This window comes from Ylistrum balloti, unplaced genomic scaffold (assembly GCF_031769215.1).
Source record: "Ylistrum balloti isolate Yb309-2 unplaced genomic scaffold, AGI_CSIRO_Ybal_v1 Utg370882, whole genome shotgun sequence".
NCBI lineage: Eukaryota > Metazoa > Mollusca > Bivalvia > Pectinida > Pectinidae > Ylistrum > Ylistrum balloti.
The window spans coordinates 1,164,225-1,187,771 of record NW_026782502.1 but is presented as its reverse complement, the minus strand read 5'-3'; the positions used below and the strand labels follow the sequence as shown (position 1 = coordinate 1,187,771).

Here is a 23,547-nt window from a genome sequence, read left to right as displayed (position 1 = left end):
AGCCGAGGGATGGACATTATTTCCTGCATTTAGCCGAGGGATGGACATTATTTCCTGCGTTTAGCCGAGGGATGGACATTATTTCCTGCGTTTAGCCGAGGGATGGACATTATTTCCTGCATTCAGCCGAGGGATGGACATTATTTCCTGCGTTTAGCCGAGGGATGGACATTATTTCCTGCGTTTAGCCAAGGGATGAACATTTCCTGCGTTTAGCCAAGGGATGAACATTATTTCCTGCATTTAGCCGAGGGATGGACATTATTTCCTGCGTTTAGCCGAGGGATGAACATTATTTCCTGTGTTTAGCCGAGGGATGGACATTATTTCCTGCGTTTAGCCGAGGGATGGACATTATTTCCTGCGTTTAGCCGAGTGATAAACATTATTTCCTGCGTTTAGCCAAGGGATGAACATTATTTTAAAATCATTTATTCATTTTACTGGGGATCATATAGTGTGGTTTTCCAAAAATGTGCATTTTAGTTGGAACCTAATTTCCTGGGGATGTCTTGCTAACTAAATCCTCTGGTACTAAAGGTTCCTGACAACTGCATCTAGTTATGTGGCCACATGATTTCATGGATTAAGAGTAATCGCAAATCAAAGGAAAATAATATCACCACAAAAATTATAATGATTTAACAACGTTTATTAAAGGCAGATATCCATAGTCATGTGTTTATTGACGGATAAATATTTCATAACTACACAACAGAAAATGTATTTGTAGAAGAGACTGAGCGATTCTGATCATTGTCTGCTAACATGACTGTTTAAATGTTGTAATGATCATGTTATAATCAAGCTCTTCTCTAAGTTCTGAATCGTTCAGACCATGTAGAGCAGCACGACATTGTTATTGTCATGGATACCAGTGTATTTTACTTTGTAGAAGAAAATCCATTTTTCAGATTTTTGGAGATTATGTGATCTCTTCAATTAGTTTTGTTCTTTGCTGTGGTTTTTGTTTACCGCCCCAAAACTCCTCCAATTCGGATCGTTTCTCGTCCATATCTCTCAAGTCCGATTCAGCAGCACCTGGAAATAGAAACAAACTCCAGATAACATACGGTACATTTTAAAAAGAGTTACCTCCGTTCTAATCCTAACCGAATGGTTTAGAGCCTATTTTGTAATAAACCAACCCGTATCAATTGCTGTTCGGTTGAATTACCACTTACTGTCATATCCATACCTCGAAGTATCAAATCAGAGGGTCATTGTCGCCGTTCTTTACACCCAGCTAAACTCTTATTACCATGTAAATATTACTTACTGTAATACTGATTAACTTTCTGTTCAATTCAGTGATCCGAAATAACATAAATGTTTGACAGTAATAAGTAGTAACTAAGTAATCAAATTTAAATTTTGGTATTTTCCTTACTAGGAAAAGCATATAGGTGAGTGCAGATAAAATATCTAATTGTTGAATATTATCATATAAACAGATAATATATCTTTATCTTATACTGTAGAAGGCATGTAGAATAAAAGGTTTTATAACAAAACTAGTAGAAGATTTGAGTTCCGAGGTTTGATGACTTCACAGTCATCTTCATCAGACAAATGACCGGTGTGGAGGGTACTAGCACCAACGTACGTAGTGTCGAGATCTACACGGTCACCTTCATCAGACAAATGACCAGTGTGGAGCGTACTAGCACTGACTTTTGTAGTGTAAAGGATCCATGATTGTGAGGCTTCATGGCTGTTAGTCAGTTACTTACCATCTTGTACACTACGTACATGAAGTCATCAAAACATCACACTCTAATCTTCTACTGGTTGTGTTATAAGATGAAGGTGACCGTGTAGTCATCGAAACGTCACACTCTAATCTTCTACTGGTTGTGTTATGAGATGAAGGTGACAGTGGAGTCATCGAAACGTCACACTCTAATCTTCTACTGTTTGTGTTATAAGATGATGGTGCCCGCATAGTCATCCAAACATCACACTCTAATCTTCTACTGGTTGTGTTATAAGATGAAGGTGACCGTGTAGTCATCGTCACACTCTAATCTTCTACTGGTTGTGTTATAAGATGAAAGTGACTGTGTATTCATCAAAACATCACACTCTAATCTTCTACTGGTTGTGTTATAAGATGAAGGTGACCGCGTAGTCATCAAAACATCACACTCTAATCTTCTTCTAGTTGTGTTATAAGAAAATTTATTCTATTGACATTACCAACCCTAACAACATTTTCCGAAAGAAGGTTTGACACTGTACATATATAAAATACAGGATGTAAATCCTACTTGCTCCATCCTTCATATCAATCTGTTAATATCAAATCTGAAATGAGTCTGACCATTCTATATTTACTTGGTGATCACATTCCCATTTGACTTACTGTGCTCCAGGACAAGTTCTGGCACCAACATGTGTAGAGACATTCCTAGTCTTTGTGACCAACTCAGGTAAAACTCTAACTTCTTTTCGCAGGCAAATAAATCCTTCTTCATAGAATTACCTCCCTTGCACTTCCCAGATTTCAAACCTGTAGCAATTCAAATTTAATTACAATGTTTAGCTTGGCATCCAGTAGAGATATGTTATGAAAATTTCCAAATATTAATATCTTTGTAAAATTTTTTGGTGACAAATGAAAAATGAGAAAAATAAGTGTGAGAATAAAATATGTAGTAGGGGTGCTAAAATGGTCATTCATTGTTAATCTTACCCTTCGATACAAGTTTTTTGGCTTTCTGTATAATATGAAGGAGCTCTGACAAAGCTATTATCAGGTACTCAAGGGGCCTCTCTTCAGAAGGGCCCCTTATGATGTTGATAATATCCTCTATTATTGAAATGCTGAATCCAGCTGATGTTCCTCTCCCAAATGAACTCTGGAAAGACAATGACATATCAATCATCATATTGTAAAATGTGTTTCTTCATTTCAAATCACAACAATGCAATAATAAGAAAATCTGTTAATGACATTACCCCCCACCCCACCCCCAACTTTTGTGGAAACTAATACACTGTATCATTGGTTGACAAATATATATATATAGTTACATGACCATGACATAGGAATCATCAAATACATATTACTAATTGAGTGTATTCTCATATATGCCATTAGCACAAGTTTAAAGACCCTAATTAGCTAGACAGGCAATTTTCATTGAATAGCTAGAGGATATTCATACAAAAAATGACCTTGACCTTTCGACCCTGTTAATACACAACTCCTTCAAGGGGTTTCAGTTCTTGTCTTTTGTGAATTTTTTTTTATCAAAGTCTAAAACGAAATGAAGATGCTGAAATTTATGATAGTGAGTCAGGACAGAACAGGTTAGATGTGCTGTATCATAATAGGACGTGATGCATAAAATCATACAACCCTCATTTGATTCAAATAACAAATTGCCAAACACCACAAGAAATAAAATAAAAATCTGGTTGAATCAATATTAAACATTTTTGATGTGTTAGATAACAGTGGCTATGAAAGATACACCTATACAAGACAGGTGGCCTTCGTAGACATGTGGTCTTCATAGACAGGTGAACTTCATCTTATAATTGATGTTTATTGTGACTTTATATAGAGGTGGTCTTTATAGACAGGTTTAATGCTGGTTGTTTATCATTTATTGTTTATTGTGTCCTTGTGACTGTAAAGGAAACCACAGTAATGCAGGTTTAAAGTTCTGATGTAATAATAACAAGAAACTATTTATTCTTTGCTTTAAAATATCCAAGAAACTTACCTTTGTAGATGACTGGATTACCTCCCCTCGACTGCTGTATCCATAAAACTTTCCTACTACAAACCCATCACTATTTAACTCAGTTTTATACCTTGGAGTTTGAAATATCCCATAATAATTTTATGACAGAAATCTGTTTGATTAACTTATTACCTTTGTGACACGCTGTATAGATGACTGGATTACCTCCCCTGGACTGTTGTAGACAACATCCTTATTTGTCAGATCGCTAACTATCAACATTTCCTGGAAATAAGAAAAAAAAAGTTACTTTGTGTTACAATGGGTACATGAAACTGCTGTAACACATAAGTATGACACTCTATGGTGACTAATGTGTTGTCAATGTGTGATCAACTCTAAATTGGTAAATCAACTGAAAGTTAAAACTGAAATTTGTAGCAGTTTTACTCCAAAAATAGGAGATATGTGGAATTCAGAATGGGTAGGGGCACTTAAATCAACCTACTGGAAATCTGTGTGGATAGGCAGCAAATATTGCATAACATTATTTATCAACATTTTTAAAGTTAAAGTTTTTTTTGCACTTCAGATATTTCAACATTGAAATAAGGTTCAAGTATGTTCAATGTTATATCAACATCCAGAGATTCCAATGTTATTGTAACATTATTTGAATGTTAAAATTTTTTAAATGTACATGCTCTTTTTATGTGTAATTATAAATTGGTAGTCTAAGGGTCTTCAATGATAAATATTAAATTTCTGTCTCTGGAGGAAACTTTTTAATCACAAAGTTTGTATATGTTTATAAACATGTCGGTTAATTAGGCTTGTACAAGGATATGGCGTTGTCATTACGTTGACCACTAATAAAGATGTTGCGAACATTTCTGAAATCTTTGGTTTAAATTTGACATAAGTCATCTAAACGTAATTTTACTCAAATTACATTTGCCAAAAGACAATAAAAACACAAATTGAGATACAGTCCAACATCATTTCCTCAACGTGAACATGGCCAGGGGGAGACTTCTAGTTATCCAAGTGAGTTTGAACATTTATTGCGAGTGTGACCAAGATCGACAGAATACTTTTAATATAACAGGGTTTTTAATTCTACAGGTTTAATATAACAGGTTTTTTAATTATACAAGTTTAATATAACAAGTTCAAATGTATCTCCTGTTTATCAAAATATTTGACAAAAGTCATGCATTTCAAATGTAAATATATGGACACCAATGTCAACACATTTAGATAATCATACAATATGTAGTTACTACAATGTCAACACATTTAGATAACCATACAATATGTAGTTACTACAATGTCAAAACATTTAGATAACCATGCAATATGTAGTTACTACAATGTCAACACATTTAGATTATCATACAATATGTAGTTACTACAATGTCAACACATTTAGATAACCATACAATATGCAGTTACTACAATGTCAACACATTTAGATAACCATACAATATGCAGTTACTACAATGTCAACACATTTAGATAACCATACAATATGTAGTTACTACAATGTCAACACATTTAGATAACCATACAATATGTAGTTACTACAATGTCAACACATTTAGATAACCATACAATATGTAGTTACTACAATGTCAACACATTTAGATAACCATACAATATGTAGTTACTACAATGTCAACACATTTAGATAACCATACACTATGTAGTTACTACAATGTCAACACATTTAGATAACCATACACTATGCAGTTACTACAATGTCAACACATTTAGATAACCATACAATATGTAGTTACTACAATGTCAACACATTTAGATAACCATACAATATGTAGTTACTACAATGTCAACACATTTAGATAACCATACAATATGTAGTTACTACAATGTCAACACATTTAGATAACCATACAATATGTAGTTACTACAATGTCAACACATTTAGATAACCATACAATATGTAGTTACTACAATGTCAACACATTTAGATAACCATACAATATGTAGTTACTACAATGTCAACACATTTAGATAACCATACAATATGTAGTTACTACAATGTCAACACATTTAGATAACCATACAATATGTAGTTACTACAATGTCAACATATTTCCATACAAGGACAGAAAATAATAAATCATCAAAGTAAGATTTAGAAGGAGTAGTTTACAATGTGTAGGCTGTTATATTACTCCTATTTACAGCCTTTAAGGATCTGCCTGGTTGGAGTTTTGGGAGAAAAACAGAGTTTCCAAATGAAAAACGCTTAACTTTGGTCAGAACCTAATGACTGCCTAAATTAGGCCTAGAATCTGTGACTCAGTAACAAAGACAGTCCAAAGTCTTAATCATTCTGTCACCAAGACCCTAGATCTGGAGTAACACTAATGTTAACATAACAAACTAAGATGGAAATCCTGGTATAGCAGTGACCAGACAGATTTACTGATATCTATAGCTTAATCTTAAAGGGAGATAACTCCCAACACAAATCACAGGTACAATTTAAAAGGTATTATTTCTGCTTTATGTCGTTACCTGTGCCGACTCGACAGGTGTATCCCAATGATCTCCGTTGTGTAACCGACATACAAAACAGTAAGCATACAGTGATCCCACCACACTGTATTTCACTCCACTGGACGGCTTAGATTTCTGGAAAATGAAATCGTATATTATCTTCACTAACTAAACAAGATAATAAATTGCAACATGCTTGGAATAAGTTGCTTCTTATCTATTTTAATCATCGACCAGTTTTGCCCAGAACTTTTGACTTCATTTGAACCTGGCTTTGTCTGTGTTAAATAACACTGACTGGTTCCGACAACATCTGACTGTCATATCAATCTGATACTGTAAATCACTTTTATTTTGTGTGGGATTTATTTTCACGTTATTATGCGAGGAGAGTCAATCAGGAATTCAAATTCCTCGTGATTATTTGTATACAAAGAATTCTTGATCACAGCCATGCTGATTCGATTACAAATATTGAGTCCATATCTCACAGCTTATCATTCCCAAGTCATTTCTAGAATACAGTTTGCAAAATCATGTATTCAGAACTATGTCTAAAGAGGAAAGTTCACAAAATAAAATAAATGTGATATATTCATGACTTACAGTATCATTTTGTGAATCTTTCAGATGTCTAAAAATAGCCTATAAACTGAAATAGGCTATCCAGAAAAGAATCTAGTTGAGGATAAAAGAGAAAGTTCACTGTTTCATAAAAACAGCTTTGAAACAAGAGGCCCATGGGCCTTAACGGTCATCTGACAAAAAGCAAGCCAAACCTAGAAAGTGGGTTGAGGTCATTCATTTGAACAAACTTGGTAGCCTCTCCTCCAAGCATCTTACAGGCCCAATATCAGCACTCATGGACTTTTGCTTGTTGAGAAGAAGTCGTTTGTATATTTTAACATATTTGACCCCTGTGACCTTGAAAGTGGGTTGAGGTCATTCATTTGAATAAACTTGGTAGCCTTTCCTCCCAGCATGCTACAGACCCAATATCGGCACTCATAGACTTTTGCTTATTGAGATGAAGTCCTTTGTATATTTTAACATATTTGACCCCTGTGACCTTGAAAGTGGGCCAAGGTCATTCATTTGAACAAACTTTGTAGGGCTCCATGCCAGCATGCTATGGGCCAAGTATTAGCCCCCTAGGCCTTCTAGTATTTGAGAAGAAGTTATTTAAAGATTTTGACATATTTGACCCCTGCGACCTTGAAAGTTGTTCAAGGTCATTCATTTAAATAAACTTGGTAGCCTTTCCTCCCAGCATGCTACAGACCCAATATCGGCACTCATAGACTTTTGCTTATTGAGATGAAGTCCTTTGTATATTTTAACATATTTGACCCCTGTGACCTTGAAAGTGGGCCAAGGTCATTCATTTGAACAAACTTTGTAGGGCTCCATGCCAGCATGCTATGGGCCAAGTATTAGCCCCCTAGGCCTTCTAGTATTTGAGAAGAAGTTATTTAAAGATTTTGACATATTTGACCCCTGTGACCTTGAAAGTTGTTCAAGGTCATTCATTTAAACAAACTTGGTAGTCCTTCATCCCAGCATGTCACAGGCCCAATATCTACACTCTGAGCCTTTTGGTTAATGAGAAGAAGTTGTTTAAAGATTTTAACATATTTGACCCCTGTGACCTTTAAAGTGGGTCAAGGTCATTCATTTGAACAAACTTGGTAGAGCTCCATGCCAGTATCCTCTGTGCCAAGTATTAGCCCCCTAGACCTTCTAGTATTTCAGAAGAAGTCGTTTGAATGAAAAGTTTACGGACGGCGCACGGCGGACGACGACGGACGAAGCATGATGACTATAGGTCATCAGACCCTTCGGGTCAGATGACCTAAAAAGTGAACTCAGATCAAGTGGAAAATTATTTAAAAATTATAACACAAAAGATAATGTTTTGGAGGAGTGAGTAAACAATGCCTTCCTACAAAAATGTTGTCTAAACCGAATTACAAAATAAAAACATGTATACCGGTAACAGAACAGCTAGATCTATGATGTCGTCCTTGACCTTTGGAAACTTTCTTGGCTGGTCTCTGGGGTCATCCTCATCTTGTATCAGCTGTTTGGACTGTAATAGTAAAATAATAGAGACTATGATAGGGTTGATGTAACTAAGTTTATCCTTCTGTAGAATCAGGAAGGTGACGTTATCATAGAGCAATTACATATATCTGTTTAATACAGGACAATAACATTGGTTGTAATTTCTACTGAAATTTCAGTATAAGAGGATGGGCTTAATACAGGACAATGACATTTTTGCCATTTCTTTAAAGGGGCTATTTAGTCAAGCAGTGTTGTTTGTATTTAGCTGGAAATGAAAATATATGTGTCCACACTAACTAAACTGTACATAATAGTTTTCTCCTACATAGCCAATGGTTAGTGTGGTCTGTTTAAAATCTGGGGAAGCCCCCGCCAAAAATAGCGATAATCCAAATATAGCATGAAATGTCACACTCTCTGGTTGGAAGAAGACTGTTTGTAAACTAATGCACGTGATATGGAGGCATCAAGTGACGAAACGGTGAGTCTGATTTCACGTTAACTCCTTTTGTAAGGAAATCATGAAAGAAATTGCGTGGTAAACCTTTGTGAACATACAAGTTACTAAAATTCACGGTGAATTGTTATTTGATAGTTTAAATCTGCCAAACACGGTCTGACATACAAAAAATATCACCAGCGATGATGACTTATCACTTACCAACAGTCTAGGAGAGTCTTCACAACTTCTTCATTACTTTGGAAAAAGTTTTCTTACTTGAACTTGTCCCACCTCTCGTACTGCTCTCCTATTGTTATTTGAGGTTGAGCTTTCTGCCACTGGCCTTTCCTATGTTTTGTGTGCGATGACGTGACCCATTTGCCACAAACACGCTTCCGCTGGCCAGCCATTTTTGTTTAGTTTTTCAGACACGTTTGCGCATGCTCACAGGTCAAAGTGTGCATAGACAGCTTGCTCATTTGCATTTATCGTGTCTGTACAGACGATTAGAATTTCCCATTAATTAATTAAAAAACCGAAGGAAAGCACGCCCTTGTATCAATATGTCGGCCAGGATATTTCATTAGGATTATAGAACAACATTTTACAGATGAATATGTAACTAGAATAAAAATAAACAAACTTGACTAAATAGCTCCTTTAACTCTGACTACTATATATGTGGATGGGCTTATTACTAGACATTGGTATATACTGTTGTAACACATATCAACCATTAGCAAAACATACATTGTTTTCAAATTAATGTATTCAGACAAAGTCCGGAAGCATTTGATCTTATCCTGGTATGTGTTTCTAAAACAATCTTAACATCTCTCATCTCCATGTAGTCAAAATAAAAAATCATTGACAGAATTAGAAAATAATGAATGTGGTCCTTCATTATACTGCCCTATCATATCAGTTTCTGGAATAAATAAATAAATAAATAAACTTTATCTATTTTACAACAATTGCAAAACAAATTTTTCCAGCTCATACCATCGCTCTTGTTGGCCACGGTGTAAGAGTGCAAGGGGTCTTACTGTGAGAAGAAAATGGAGCATCCAGTGAAAACCCACATGGTCGGGAAGGTTACCTCAACCTTTTTCATATCATCTGTTCCTGGAATTGAACTCTGGATAACAGGTGAAAGGTGAGTATGTTACCATTGCGCCACACGACCAACAATATGTTCAATACTGTGTATACTACATCATTAAATAATTACCTCAGGATTCCACCACGGTGTCCATACTTCAACAAGGTGACCCAGGCGGCCATCTCTGCTCATCAGGTCAAATTCTTTTCTTTCTTTCTCAGTCAACTGCTTCCAGATAGCACCAGCATCACAATCTGTCAGAACAATAAAAAAGGGTCAGAAATATTGGAACAGAACTTTTACTGGGTTAAAAACAGTAATTAGAGAATATTAGTGAACAGTTAACAAACATTTAATGAGGTCAAAAGGTCAAAGTAGTTAAAAAGACGATTAACCGAGTCAAAACATTTGGGAAAAAAATGTCATAATTATTTATTTGCAGTAAAAACATATATAAACTTATATTTATAAATTAACAGAGTGGCAAAGATTAAATGATTGGTAAAGACATACCCAGATCAAGCCCTTCAAGTCGTTCAGCTAGATCTGGCTCATCATCTGAATGTGAAACATGGAATATTACTACATTTGACAACAGACAATACAGTCAAACCTGTCTATATAATGTCACTCAAGGAAGCAGTGAAAAGTGGCCTTTAAACACAAGTGGCCTTTATATACAGGTTCAATAACTATGAAATGTATTACATAGGGAACTAAAACAATACAGACTTTATACACAGGTCACCTTTACATAAAGGTTCATAGGGAACTAAAACAATACAGACTTTATACACAGGTCACCTTTACATAAAGGTACATAGGGAACTAAAACAATACAGACTTTATACACAGGTCACCTTTACATAAAGGTTCAAATACTGTGCATTGTATTACATAGGGAACTAAAAAGCAGCCTTTGTAGACAGATGACTATTGTATAAAGGTGATCTTTGTACATCAATGACATTTCCATCTAACCATGTACAGTACTCCACAATGTTTGAGATATTATCATATTTCTTGCTTTACACCTCGGTCCAAAATTCTCTTAAAACCTAGATCTATGTTGCAAATTAGAATCTGATCATGTGTAGAACTTGATGTTATGATACTTAGGGCTGATATTTACCAAATCTATTAAGAAGTTCTTACGTTATTACACTGATTCAGTATCACGTGACATTGGGATTAAAGGGGTGAATTGCAGGAGACATAAAAACTTTATCTGGATTAATGTTTTTTAAACAATATATTGTTGTACTTGTTTCAATGTATTTATTATTAGACTCTTAAGTTTTCAAATCTGTTTCTTAAATTTCCATGAAAATGCCACTTGAACCGGAATACTATGTAAGGGGAAGTTACTCACTATTAGAACTGGGATACTATGTAAGGGGAAGTTACTCACTATTAGAACTGGGATACTATGTAAGGGGAAGTAACTCACCACTTGAACCAGGATACTATGTAAGGGGAAGTAACTCACCGCCTGAACCAGGATACTATGTAAGGGGAAGTAACTCATCACTTGAACCAGAATACTATGTAAGGGGAGTAACTCATCACTTGAACCAGGATACTATGTAAGGGAAGTAATTCACCACTTGAACCAGGATACTATATAAGGGGAAGTAACTCACCACTTGAATGTTGATACTATGTAAGGGGAGGTAACTCATCACTTGAACCACGATACTATGTAAGGGGAAGTAACTCATCACTTGAACCAGGATACTATGTAAGGGGAAGTAACTCATCACTTGAACCGGGATACTATGTAAACGGAAGTCACTCACCACTTGAACTGGGATACTATGTAAATGGAAGTAACTCACCACTTGAACTGGGGCACTATGTAAGGGGAAGTAATTCACCACTTGAACCAGGATACTACATAAGGGGAAGTAACTCACCACTTGAACTGGGGCACTATGTAAAGGGATGTAACTCACCACTTGAACTGGGGCACTATGTAAGGGGAAGTAACTCACAACTTGAACCAGGATACTATATAAGGGGAAGTAACTCACCACTTGAATGTGGATACTATGTAAGGGGAGGTAACTCATCACTTGAACCACGATACTATGTAAGGGGAAGTAACTCATCACTTGAACCAGGATACTATGTAAACGGAAGTAATTCACCACTTGAACCAGGATACTACATAAGGGGAAGTAACTCACCACTTGAACTGGGGCACTATGTAAAGGGATGTAACTCACCACTTGAACTGGGGCACTATGTAAGGGGAAGTAACTCACAACTTGAACCAGGATACTATATAAGGGGAAGTAACTCACCACTTGAATGTGGATACTATGTAAGGGGAGGTAACTCACAACTTGAAGCAGAATATTATGTAAACGTAAGTAACTTACCACTCTCTAATCCTTCTGTTTCCTCTTCCACTCTCGATATCATTTCCATAATTTTTCTTTTCTCCTCTAGTCTGAAAGTGGAATAAAGATCCTTTCTTAACCACTGCAGGTAAAATTCCTGATTAATAAATCCTCAAATCTAGGTAAAATATTGAACATTTACAATCTAAGTGAAATCTCAGTTTTGGATAAAAAGGGGAAATATTCTTTAATAGCCCTGTATCTATTTGAGTTTTAAATTGAATAAGAGCAATTCATATCTCACAATATAGATTTTTGTTAGAGTAAGTTAAAAACAAGTAGACTTTCAAATTTGGATAATTTTTGGTATAAAAATTTACCAATAAAAAGTAAAAAGTTGGTCTTTATTCCTATCCTGGAATAATATTATCAAAAAGAAACTAGGATTCCAATAAAATTCTTAACTAAGATTTTCCATTTGTTTTAACTGAGTCATTAAGCATTCACTTTTACATTTCATCAATCTACAACTTAACAAGCAGAAAAATTGCCACAGAGAATGAAGGAACTATTTGTTTGACGGTCTTAGTGACCGGACATATTGTGCAAATGAATATGCATTTATAGGAATCTAATGTTTGTGTGACATTCAAACAGAAGCAGCTAAGATGTAATATGCAAAATACCCACAAATTCAAATATTTGAATTGTGATAATGTGAAATTTTGATATTGTTGTGTGTTTTTCACTTATGCCCATCCTCGATACTCCAGGAGCTATGCTCACTTTAGCTTTCTGCAACCCTGGAATATGTCATGGCAATCAAATTACTTGCTTGTGCCTTCAAGTTTGCCATAACATGTTCCAGGGGTCCAGAGAATGAAAGTGATTGTAAACCCTGGAATATAGCGGATGGACTTATGCCATTCTCAGCTACAGGGTAACATGGTTTAGCTTTGATATCTTCTTTTATTGTTTTTAAGTTTTTCATCAAATTTTAATGATAGATATCTGACTCTGAGCAACCCTTAATAACCCAGGTTCTTGTGTTGGGGTATCTTGTATACAACAAAGCTGTGAGTATCAAAATATCTACATTTATAAGAAAATCTCTTCACTGCCACTTCTGCCTACATTTAAAGCAATCTAGCTCTAGTATTTCAGTTTTATAATTTATATGCATTATTCTTTAAAATGTGACAATTTTCTTGTCTAAAATCACGCAAAAGATTCTGAACAAATCATATCTTAGATCTCTGGAACGATAAATTTTGATTTTTTTTCTCTTCTGATTTTCTATGAAAACAGCATGAAGGCCAACACAAGCTTTTTCTAATACAGTTCACTATATTGAGTCCTAATAACCAGAATCAAGTAAAATATCTCACCCAGATGACTGATCTTTCAGACCTTCAATGAAGCAATCTTTGTAGAAGGACTCGGAGCAATCCATATGTTTCTCTCCCTTATAGCACTCCACCGAACAGTATCTCACATTACAGCGTGGACAAGTGTATTTTGTTTCATTTTTTAAACATCTGAAACAAATTAAAAAGTACATTTACAGTGTTTTCTTATAATGATTTGAATAATGACTGTGGATGAATGATCAGCTACAACAATACAAAATTTTATCTCAAACTCTGTATGCCTACATTTATAAGCACTTACTTGTATATGGCATTAATTAGTAGTCATTGTTATTTGCTAATCAAATTTGACGTTTCAGTGAAAATGAAATGTAAACCTGCGAACCATAGGCGAATGGTTGTTTTGATTACCAGGTATATGCTTTGGAAATTGTGATATACAATGAACTTACTTAGATGATTACTTTAAGATTATCTTATCTGATACATAGATTCTACATTATGCACAAAGATATATTTGGAAATGTTAATGAGTTTACTGAAAGACAAATAAATTTCATACAGTTTCACACATTTTATACTATGACAATGTGTTTGCCTTGTTATTTTTATTCTTATATTTTATATAATGGACTCCATCTCATCTCTTGATGAGAAAATGATGTGTCCTGGATCAGTCAACAAGCACACTTAGCACTAATGAGGAATGTCATTTGTCTGTACATCTGTACCTGCATAAGAATTCATTATCTTTTCATCAATACTGAAGACTGACTTACCAATCACCACAAAACACCTTCATATTAGGCTCAACAACAAATGTTTACTGCTTATGATAACCATATACCTTTCCTTATATATTGTGTCTCCCCTAAACGTTTTAGGTACTTTTCAGAAAACAATAAGGGATATTAAAGTCAAGATCCCTTTCCTATATAAATCATGCAAAATTATTGTTTAAATGTTTTATCCCACCCCAAATTTTTCAAACATGTTACAATGAACACGTGTATTTTTGACTGGCCTTACTCTTAACAATCGTGTTGTTTTAAATATTAATACAAATAAATAAATCAGAGTGAATCTTTAAAGACACAGAAGAAAATAAAAAAAGAACACCTTCATCGACAGGAAAGTCAAATTATTCTATTATATCTAAACTAGCCCTAGTCTAATCCCTTTTGAGACTCCTCCTTGGGACTCATTTATATCGGACGTTTGACAATGTCCGTCCGACGAGGAACATTGTCAAACGTCCGATATAATTGAGTCCCAAAGGAGAATCCCAAAAGGAACTAGGCCTAATCAGTCGCCACCTGTTCATGTCCATGGGCAAACTTGTTAACATTCTCCTAATTCACGTCACTACATTGATTGTGGCAACCCCATTTTATAGATCTGTGTCGGTTGGACACAAATGTTTTAACAATATACTCACAACGGACAAATCCCATCTTGCAATGAGTCGCCAGCTCCTTCCATGTTTATAAAACGAACGAAACACATGCGTTTACATTCAATGATCCAAGTCACTATTACGCCGGTATTGTGAACAGCGAGAGCACCTGACCAAAAAACGCTTGAAAGACATGGACTTTTTCGGAACTTCTCTAGACTTTACCTCTGATTATCCTTGTTGGGTTTGTCGTTATAGCGACAGTTACAAACTAGTCTGCCATATTTACCCGAAGTAACACGCTTACTCTGTTGTCAAGTGGAAAAGAGGTGCTTCTGCGTTTGTAAACAGGGATCATATTGAACAAAAATGGCAGTTCCATTTTCAAACACAAAACTTAGAGTGCCAAAAGGTTTCCAAAACATTCTCGAAGGTCTCGCACGGGAAGTATTGAGAAATCAACCAGAGAACATTTTTGAGTTTGGTGCCAAATATTTTGACCAGTTGCTGAGAGTAAGAGATGGTAAGTAACCTTTCTTCTCTTTGAAGTATCACCAACGTTACAATATAATGATGATTAAATTGATTTACCTCCACTAAAATGATATGAAATGGTATAGGCACATGGATATAGGCATTTCAGCTGTGCAATATTTTTGTGTTGTGTGATCAAATTTTGTGTTAAGCAACGTTCAACGTAATCAGTTCTTTAATGGGTGACTGCTCACTTTATCCAATGTCATCCTAAATGGTGTCTTCTTGGAGACGCATTCAGTATCATATGTTACTTTCATGCAAGCAGCTGAAAAGGTTGTACCGCTTGAACCTTTAAGAAAAAAAATCAAACAGATCGGGAAAGAGACTGGACTGCGAAATATTTGCACATGAAGATTGAATGGTCCATCCCCTTGCTGAATATGATTAGTTTTTTCGGAATTTCAGCATAAAACATGGTCTTCATGGGTTCTCCATTTTCGTGACAAATAAACAAATGGCAGTAAGATGGGTTTTTCGTTTACATCGTTTTTGAATAAGTTGGTGACTGGGAAGCTACGTTTGTTTTTCCAGAATTATTATTGATGAAAACGTTTATTACATTATCTTTCCACAACATCTCAGACAAACAACAGAAATAACTACACCAGATCAATAGCACAATCACCTTCGCAGTGTACTGTAGGGAACTAGGATATAGGGTATATTTTAATGGTATATTTTCTATAAATGTATGAGAGCTCTACAACACAAAGTTGGTTTGTGATTACAAATGTGGTTGTGTTGTGTTCATGTACCAAAGATTAGCACTTGGATTAGTTTTACTATATTTCGATGCACCTTACAATTTAAAGTGACAGTTAATGAGTTATGATTAATAATTTTCCTGGTGTTGGTTCTGAGTTCTCTAAGGAGCCCATACTTGTGGGTACAGTGCCGTTGTAAATATTTCTTGGAGGATTTTCTCCTTCAGGCACTGTTAATTCTTTAAATATGGATCAACTTTCTGGACAGGGTCCACTGATCATTATCTTCTCTATGCATGTGAATACTTTCTATGTGCATGATTTGTATGTGGAAACTTTTCCTGTGTAAATCCACTTTGTAATGACTGCAGTTTTGTTTAATCACTGGTTTATGATAAGCTGTCTTTTTCTCATGTTAAAAAAGAGGAGAATTTGGAAGGAAATTTTAAGGAGTAATTTGCCAGTATTGGGAATTTGGCTCAAATATGAGAATAATTTCATTATCAGTCCAAAAATCCTCTCTAAAATTGAAGTTCTGTTTTGATTATCTCCCTTTCTGTAGTAAGAGTGGTTGATACTTATTAATTGAGTGTTGCTTTGAGATCATGAAGTCTTGGGATCCATTTAATTTGTCTAAACTATAATTGTAATTTAAACAATTTGCAGATGAAACTAATTATTAATTATTTTCTATTCTTTGATCTACATTAATGTAATATTGTTAGACAGGCTACCAGTTGTATTAAGAAATACTCACTGCCTTTTTTTACTAGATTATCTCCCTTTTATATGAGATAACATTTACTGTGAAGAAATAAGATATCCTAAAATCTCCCATAAAAATTTGATAAGAATTCAATACAAATGTGATATAGATAAAAGAATTATGAAGTCAAAGTAAGACGATAGTTTTGAGTAAGACATTTCTTTTATGTCCGTTATCGGAGTAAGTTGATATAACCTGGTGAATTGCAGTTTCACCCCAGTTTATAAACATATTATATTACATTGAAAATGTTTCACGATATTTTTTAGGGAATCATTGATAATTAGATGCAAAAATTTCATATTTAAAATGAAAACCTGAATTATAAACCTGCTATATATAATGAATTATAAATGTACTCCATCAGCTGAGTGACTGTGACTGTATTTAATACTATATACAAGTCACACAGACCCGTCAGCTGAGTGACTGTGACTGTATTTAATACTATATACAAGTCACACAGACCCGTCAGCTGAGTGACTGTGACTGTATTTAACACTATATACAAGTCACACAGACCCGTCAGCTGAGTGACTGTGACTGTATTTAATACTATATACAAGTCACACAGACCCGTCAGCTGAGTGACTGTGACTGTATTTAATACTATATACAAGTCACACAGACCCGTCAGCTGAGTGACTGTGACTGTATTTAACACTATATACAAGTCACACTGACCCGTCAGCTGAGTGACTGTGACTGTATTTAACACTATATACAAGTCACACTGACCCGTCAGCTGAGTGACTGTGACTGTATTTAATACTATATACAAGTCACACTGACCCGTCAGCTGAGTGACTGTGACTGTATTTAACACTATATACAAGTCACACAGACCCGTCAGCTGAGTGACTGTGACTGTATTTAACACTATATACAAGTCACACAGACCCGTCAGCTGAGTGACTGTGACTGTATTTAACACTATATGCAAGTCACACTGACTGCCAGCTGAGTGACTGTGACTGTATTTAACACTATATACAAGTCACACAGACCCGTCAGCTGAGTGACTGTGACTGTATTTAACACTATATAAAAGCCACACAGACCCGTCAGCTGAGTGACAGAAACAGTATTTAACACTATGTACAAGTCACACAGACCCATCAGCTGAGTGACTGTGACTGTATTTAACACTATATACAAGTCACACAGACCCGTCAACTGAGTGACTGTTACTGTATTTAACACTATATACAAGTCACACAGACCCGTTAGCCAAGTCACAGAAACAGTATTTAACACTATATGCAAGTCACACTGACCCGTCAGCTGAGTGACTGTGACTGTATTTAACACTATATACAAGCCACACAGACCCGTCAGCTGAGTGACAGAAACAGTATTTAACACTATATACAAGCCACACAGACCCGTCAGCTGAGTGACAGAAACAGTATTTAACACTATGTACAAGTCACACAGACCCATCAGCTGAGTGACTGTGACAGTATTTAACACTATATACAAGCCACACAGACCCGTTAGCCGAGTCACAGAAACAGTATTTAACACTATATACAAGTCACACTGACCCATCAGCTGAGTGACAGAGACCATATTTAACACTATATACAAGTCACACTGACCCGTCAGCTGAGTGACTGTGACTGTATTTAACACTATATACAAGTCACACTGACCCATCAGCTGAGTGACAGAGACTGTATTTAACACTATGTAAAAGCCACACTGACCCGTCAGCTGAGTGACAGAGACCATATTTAACACTATATACAAGTCACACTGACCTGTCAGCTGAGTGACTGTGACTGTATTTAACACTATATACAAGTCACACAGACCCATCGGCTGAGTGACAATGACTGTGATTAACAAGTGACTGTGTGTACAAGCCACATTGACTCACTCATTTTACGCTTAGTCAGTTGCACATTTTTCATTTTTTTTATTAAAAAAAAGTTTCACAAGCCTTTAGATTATTTATATAATGGTAAAACATTAAAGTGAAGATTAATTCTTCAACAAAGCAAATTCTGATGATGCAAAATCATTCAGTCGGCATTCTACAGTATAACCTGATAGTTTTGTAACTTTTAACAGTTCTGAACTCTTTATAACTCTGAAGAACTATGAAGACATCGATATATCAAACATTCCACAATAAACAAAACTAAAGGATATATTCGTTGATGTATTCTCAGAAATTCCCCCACTGGTGCCTCTATCAATCCTACACATGTAACCAATTTTCCCTGTCTGTCTATAATTGTGCACCCTTCACTTGCATGCTTCTATCGTATATTTTTTGTGGTTAGAACACAGTGTACTCCTCAGATTAATGTTTCTGACTGGTCACAGAACAGCTCCCATTACTTAAAGGAGGGTACTACATTGTTATAAACGATTCAATGAATAGTCTCACTTACTGACCGACTTGTGCAGTAACGATGGAATGTGGGGTAGTATCTTTAGGATGACTATTATTACTTGCGCGAGCAACATCACCGTGTGATTATCACAATAAGCTTGCGCAGTGTTGAAGATTCCAGATATTTTTTACGACACTCCAAGACGACTGTTAGAATACTGACTTCATATATTTTGTGTATGCACTATGTAGTCGTATTTCAGGGAAAGAATTTTGATGCAGACATTTGAAACCTCTTACTGCAAATTTCATTGGGTCTTTAGATAATGTACTGATATAATAAATGTCAGCTGCTATGATTCAATATCTGCTGTTCTGCTGTGACTTTTCTTCACCCTGTTAATTTCATACAGCTGGAAACAGGCTGTTTCCGTAAGTTAAAAATGTGTTATTTCCCCAAAATGAAGACAAAATCAAGAAAATTGTCCCAGTTTTATAGAAAATGTATTTTCATTATTTTATACAGGCTGTAAAAGTCAGGTAGAAAAAACACTTTGTTAAATTTGACTTTTCATGAAGGTGAAAAATGGGCATTATTCAAGTCTGATTAAGTTAAGTCTATAAAAACATCATCAAGTTTCATTGCTAATATTGAAACGTCCTAAAATCACATTTTTTTTGTACAATTTTCGCTGAAATGCACAAATTTCTTTGTTTATTTCTTCATTTTGAATTGATTGCAGATTTGTTCTGGTCTAGGATTACGTGTACAAAATATTGATAAGCTTTACACAAGACCATCGATGAGAAAGAAAATTTGTAGGTTTTTTCTTTCTTGTAATAAGATTGAAGAGTGTTTTACGAGACATGTCAGACAGTCATCAGACACAGACTGGCACACATTTCATTACAGGAAAAAAAATAATAATATTAAAAAGAAAATTCAGGTGACATTAGAACAGATCTTAAAAATCCCTAAACTCTCTCAGAATGTCGATAAAACACCATGAGAACCTATCACAGCTAACAAATGTGAGACATTTTTGTATGTCTGTTAAAAGAACTATTAAAGAAAGTCAACACAAGCAACATATACCGGGAGTGTATAATTAGCAAGAGGCAAATGCAGAATAGAATTTGCAAGCACTATGTAGGTCCTTCAAAATAATATGTGTTGCCTGTTCTAGGTGTGATATTATGAGGGTTTAAGTGGAAATTTCATTTCACTTGTTTTCAACTCAATTCAAACAATACTAGTGCTCAGAAGTTATTACATTTCTACTTCACTGTCAACAAATCAAGTCGGCAGAGCTTGTGATACCTTGCTTGTGCTATGCTTGTGAGTGTCCTTATAGGTTAAGAAATATCAAGCTGTTAAAGTAGAAATAATTAGATTTTTTTTCATATTTTTCACATATATTAATACACAATCAATATTGAATCATTTATCTTCATAGTTTTAAAGAGAATAACATTGCATTGTTTCAAAAATAATATTTGTAAAATTGTAACTTTTTGAAGACATTACAAAAAAAAATGTATATCATTTAAAACTACAACATTTGATCACTAACTAATAATAGTATTTGTTTGGCCTAATTTGTGAGTTCCGTTAACTACATTACCATAGATTCATCAGAACTACAACATTTGATCACTAACTAATAAAAGTATTTGTTTGGCCTAATTTGTGAGTTCTGTTTACTACATTACCATAGATACATCACAACTACAACATTTGATCACAAACAAACAATAGTATTTGTTTGGCCTAATTTGTGAGTTCTGTTAACTACATTACCATAGATTCATCAGAACTACAACATTTGATCACTAACTAATAAAAGTATTTGTTTGGCCTAATTTGTGAGTTCTGTTTACTACATTACCATAGATACATCAGAACTACAACATTTGATCACAAACAAACAATAGTATTTGTTTGGCCTAATTTGTGAGTTCTGTTTACTACATTACCATAGATACATCAAAGAATTTTGCGTAAACTGAGTGTGCTCTTTTTTAAGTTGAGTAAGAGTAAATGCAAGTTTAGGCTAATTTGTCATAAGACTTCATAGCATCAAGTAATGTTAAGCAGATGTACAACACATCAGAGCAATAAAAAATTCAAACATCTGGTGCCAATCTCATGGACAAAAAAAATGACATTTTCAGATTTGTCTCTCTTACATTTAGTTGAACAGTATTGTAAATTTGTCAGGAAGACAAAGTGAGAAACAAGATGCAGTTATTATAATGCAAATCTGGCCTGAATTCATGAAGATATGAACTACAATATCTTCCAAAATAATTTTATTCGTGTATGATTTTGATACATTTTTTAATCGTTTTAACAGGTAAATACAGAAAATATCATATAAACTACAGTATGTGATAAATTTATTAAAGTCTTATTTGTGTTTATCTACAGAAAAAAAATGTATAAATCTAGTGAAATTGTATTGAAAAATTGAGTGATTTGTTATCTATCAAGGAAACATTGGGGTATCCTAATCACACAGTCTATAAATAAAATGGAGCTACCTTTACTGCCTTGAGTTACATGTCAGAAAATTGTTGCAATTGTTGTTTTTTATTACTTTATCTAGTACTTACATTCGCTTTCTGTGAAATCAGGGTAACAAGATGGCTGCCATGCCATTGTAAAATTTTTTGTTTCATATTTGATGTCCTGTCAGGATTGATTGATAGTTCAGACATGTAATTTAGAGTAAAATCAGAGCAAATTTAATCAGATGATGACAGTAAGCTTGATGGTCATCCTACAATTGATAAGCCTGAGGAATGACACAATACCTTCGAATAATCATTTTAACGAGTGGGATGGGCTTATTACAGGGCAATGATATAAAAGCATGTGTTAGAAATTATGACAAAATTCAACTTTCAAAAGACAAAAAATGTATATATTTATACATTGGGGTGGGCTGATTAGCAGATATATATAGAGTTTACTTTAAGTAGTACAGAAGCACTTCTTGAATTCATTTTGATTAATTCAGTCTGTAATAGAAATAATTAAGTACTTCTTTGTACACAGTTTGTCTCATGACAATATTTCAAGATTTATTTTACCAGTTCAGGCACAAAATGTTATAATGCAGAGATAGATGTGAAAGTTTGATGTAGTAGATTTAATATAATGATATGATTAATATCCAAACTGAGTTCCATTCTCACAAATATTTACAAAATTTCATGGCACATATTCTTGTTTATTCAGATTCTTTCTGACAAAATTCTTTATCGGTAATTAAGCTGTCTCGTAATTATTTCTTCATATTCGAAACAACTAAGCTACATATTAACTGGCTACATTAGTAAAAATGAATTCATGACTTTATATATATAGTGCAGTTAGATATATTTATACTTACTGCCACAATGATAAGCTATGGGAAAAAGCATTAAAAAGAAATGTCAATGGTGACTGCTTGATATAAATACAAACAAACTATCTGAAGAATTTAAACTCTAAAATCTGTCAGCAATTAAGAAATCAATATTTGGAGAATTTAAAGAATTTATTACTTTACTTATCTTAAAATTTTTTTGAAAAAGTTACAGTGGAAAAAAATTGAGAAGCTTTTATGAAGTATGAGTTTATTTTGAGGAAATGTTTCTTTGGGAGCGAGGGACTATCATCCTACTGTGATAACAAAAATCCCTAACATGTAAAAAGTTGGGCTAATATCATCATCCTAGATGCATGCCACACGTGTAGTTTAGTACAGAGAGGGATGTTTAGCCCTCTTTGTTGACAGATGGCAGCAGTGTGGAGGATAGACCCGTAGCTTGCATCTATCCCCCCATAGGGCATCCTGTAAAATATCGCTTGGTTAACTCTTTGCCTTTAAATTAGTTTCCATTTTGCTGGGGTAAAAAGTATGGCAGACAAATTAGCTAACTTGTTGTCATGGACAGATCCTGACTGTTCAGATTTTATACAATTGAAAAAAAAAAATGTTAATTTTAAAACCCAGAAACATTGTTGAATTCATCAAAATTTGAAAACAAGGAACATCCAAACTGGAGTTGTAAAGGCATAAAGAAGGTGACTCCTAAAGTTCAGACTTCCTTAATGTTCCATGGGAATTTCTTTATGTGGAAACTTTAATTACCGCAGCACACTGAGAATTAAAGTATCCTTTGTGTGTTCATGACCCCTATACCTTTCACTTTCCTGTTTGTTCCTTGTCTTGATAAAAATATATCTCAGTCGATTGATCCTG

At 34.6% G+C, this 23,547-nt stretch overlaps 2 protein-coding genes across 2 annotated transcripts in view; one reads left to right on the top strand and one right to left on the bottom strand.

Annotated features, from left to right (window-relative positions):
- Window positions 1-655: 655 nt before the first annotated feature.
- LOC132559256 (zinc finger HIT domain-containing protein 2-like) lies at window positions 656-15,032 on the bottom strand. The gene is made up of 11 exons (XM_060223875.1): window positions 14,986-15,032; window positions 13,566-13,715; window positions 12,217-12,287; window positions 10,346-10,390; window positions 9,962-10,086; window positions 8,212-8,310; window positions 6,240-6,356; window positions 3,888-3,980; window positions 2,696-2,861; window positions 2,366-2,512; window positions 656-1,041 (listed from the first exon to the last, which is right to left on the bottom strand). Exons 1-11 carry the CDS (start codon window positions 15,027-15,029, stop codon window positions 926-928), a joined length of 1,173 nt encoding a protein of 390 aa, XP_060079858.1. The 5' UTR covers window positions 15,030-15,032; the 3' UTR covers window positions 656-925.
- A 224-nt stretch (window positions 15,033-15,256) lies between these two features.
- LOC132559240 (titin-like) overlaps window positions 15,257-23,547 on the top strand; it is a 90,821-nt gene continuing 82,530 nt past the window's right edge. The window contains exon 1 of the mRNA XM_060223857.1: window positions 15,257-15,466. Within this exon, the coding sequence (XP_060079840.1) occupies window positions 15,313-15,466 (154 nt within the window). The 5' untranslated portion in view covers window positions 15,257-15,312. The remainder of the gene's footprint in view (window positions 15,467-23,547) is intronic.

What these genes read in the sequence shown, in the direction of transcription:
- LOC132559256 (XM_060223875.1), bottom strand. Translation starts at nt 15,029, where the DNA reads ATGGAAGGAGCTGGCGACTCATTGCAAGATGGGATTTGTCCGTT. An exon ending in CACCGTGGTGGAATCCTGAG is followed by an intron (nt 8,311 to 9,961) that starts GTAATTATTTAA and finishes TTACTATTACAG; the next exon opens with TCCAAACAGCTGATACAAGA. An exon ending in AGAACTTGTCCTGGAGCACA is followed by an intron (nt 1,042 to 2,365) that starts GTAAGTCAAATG and finishes TTCTATTTCCAG; the next exon opens with GTGCTGCTGAATCGGACTTG.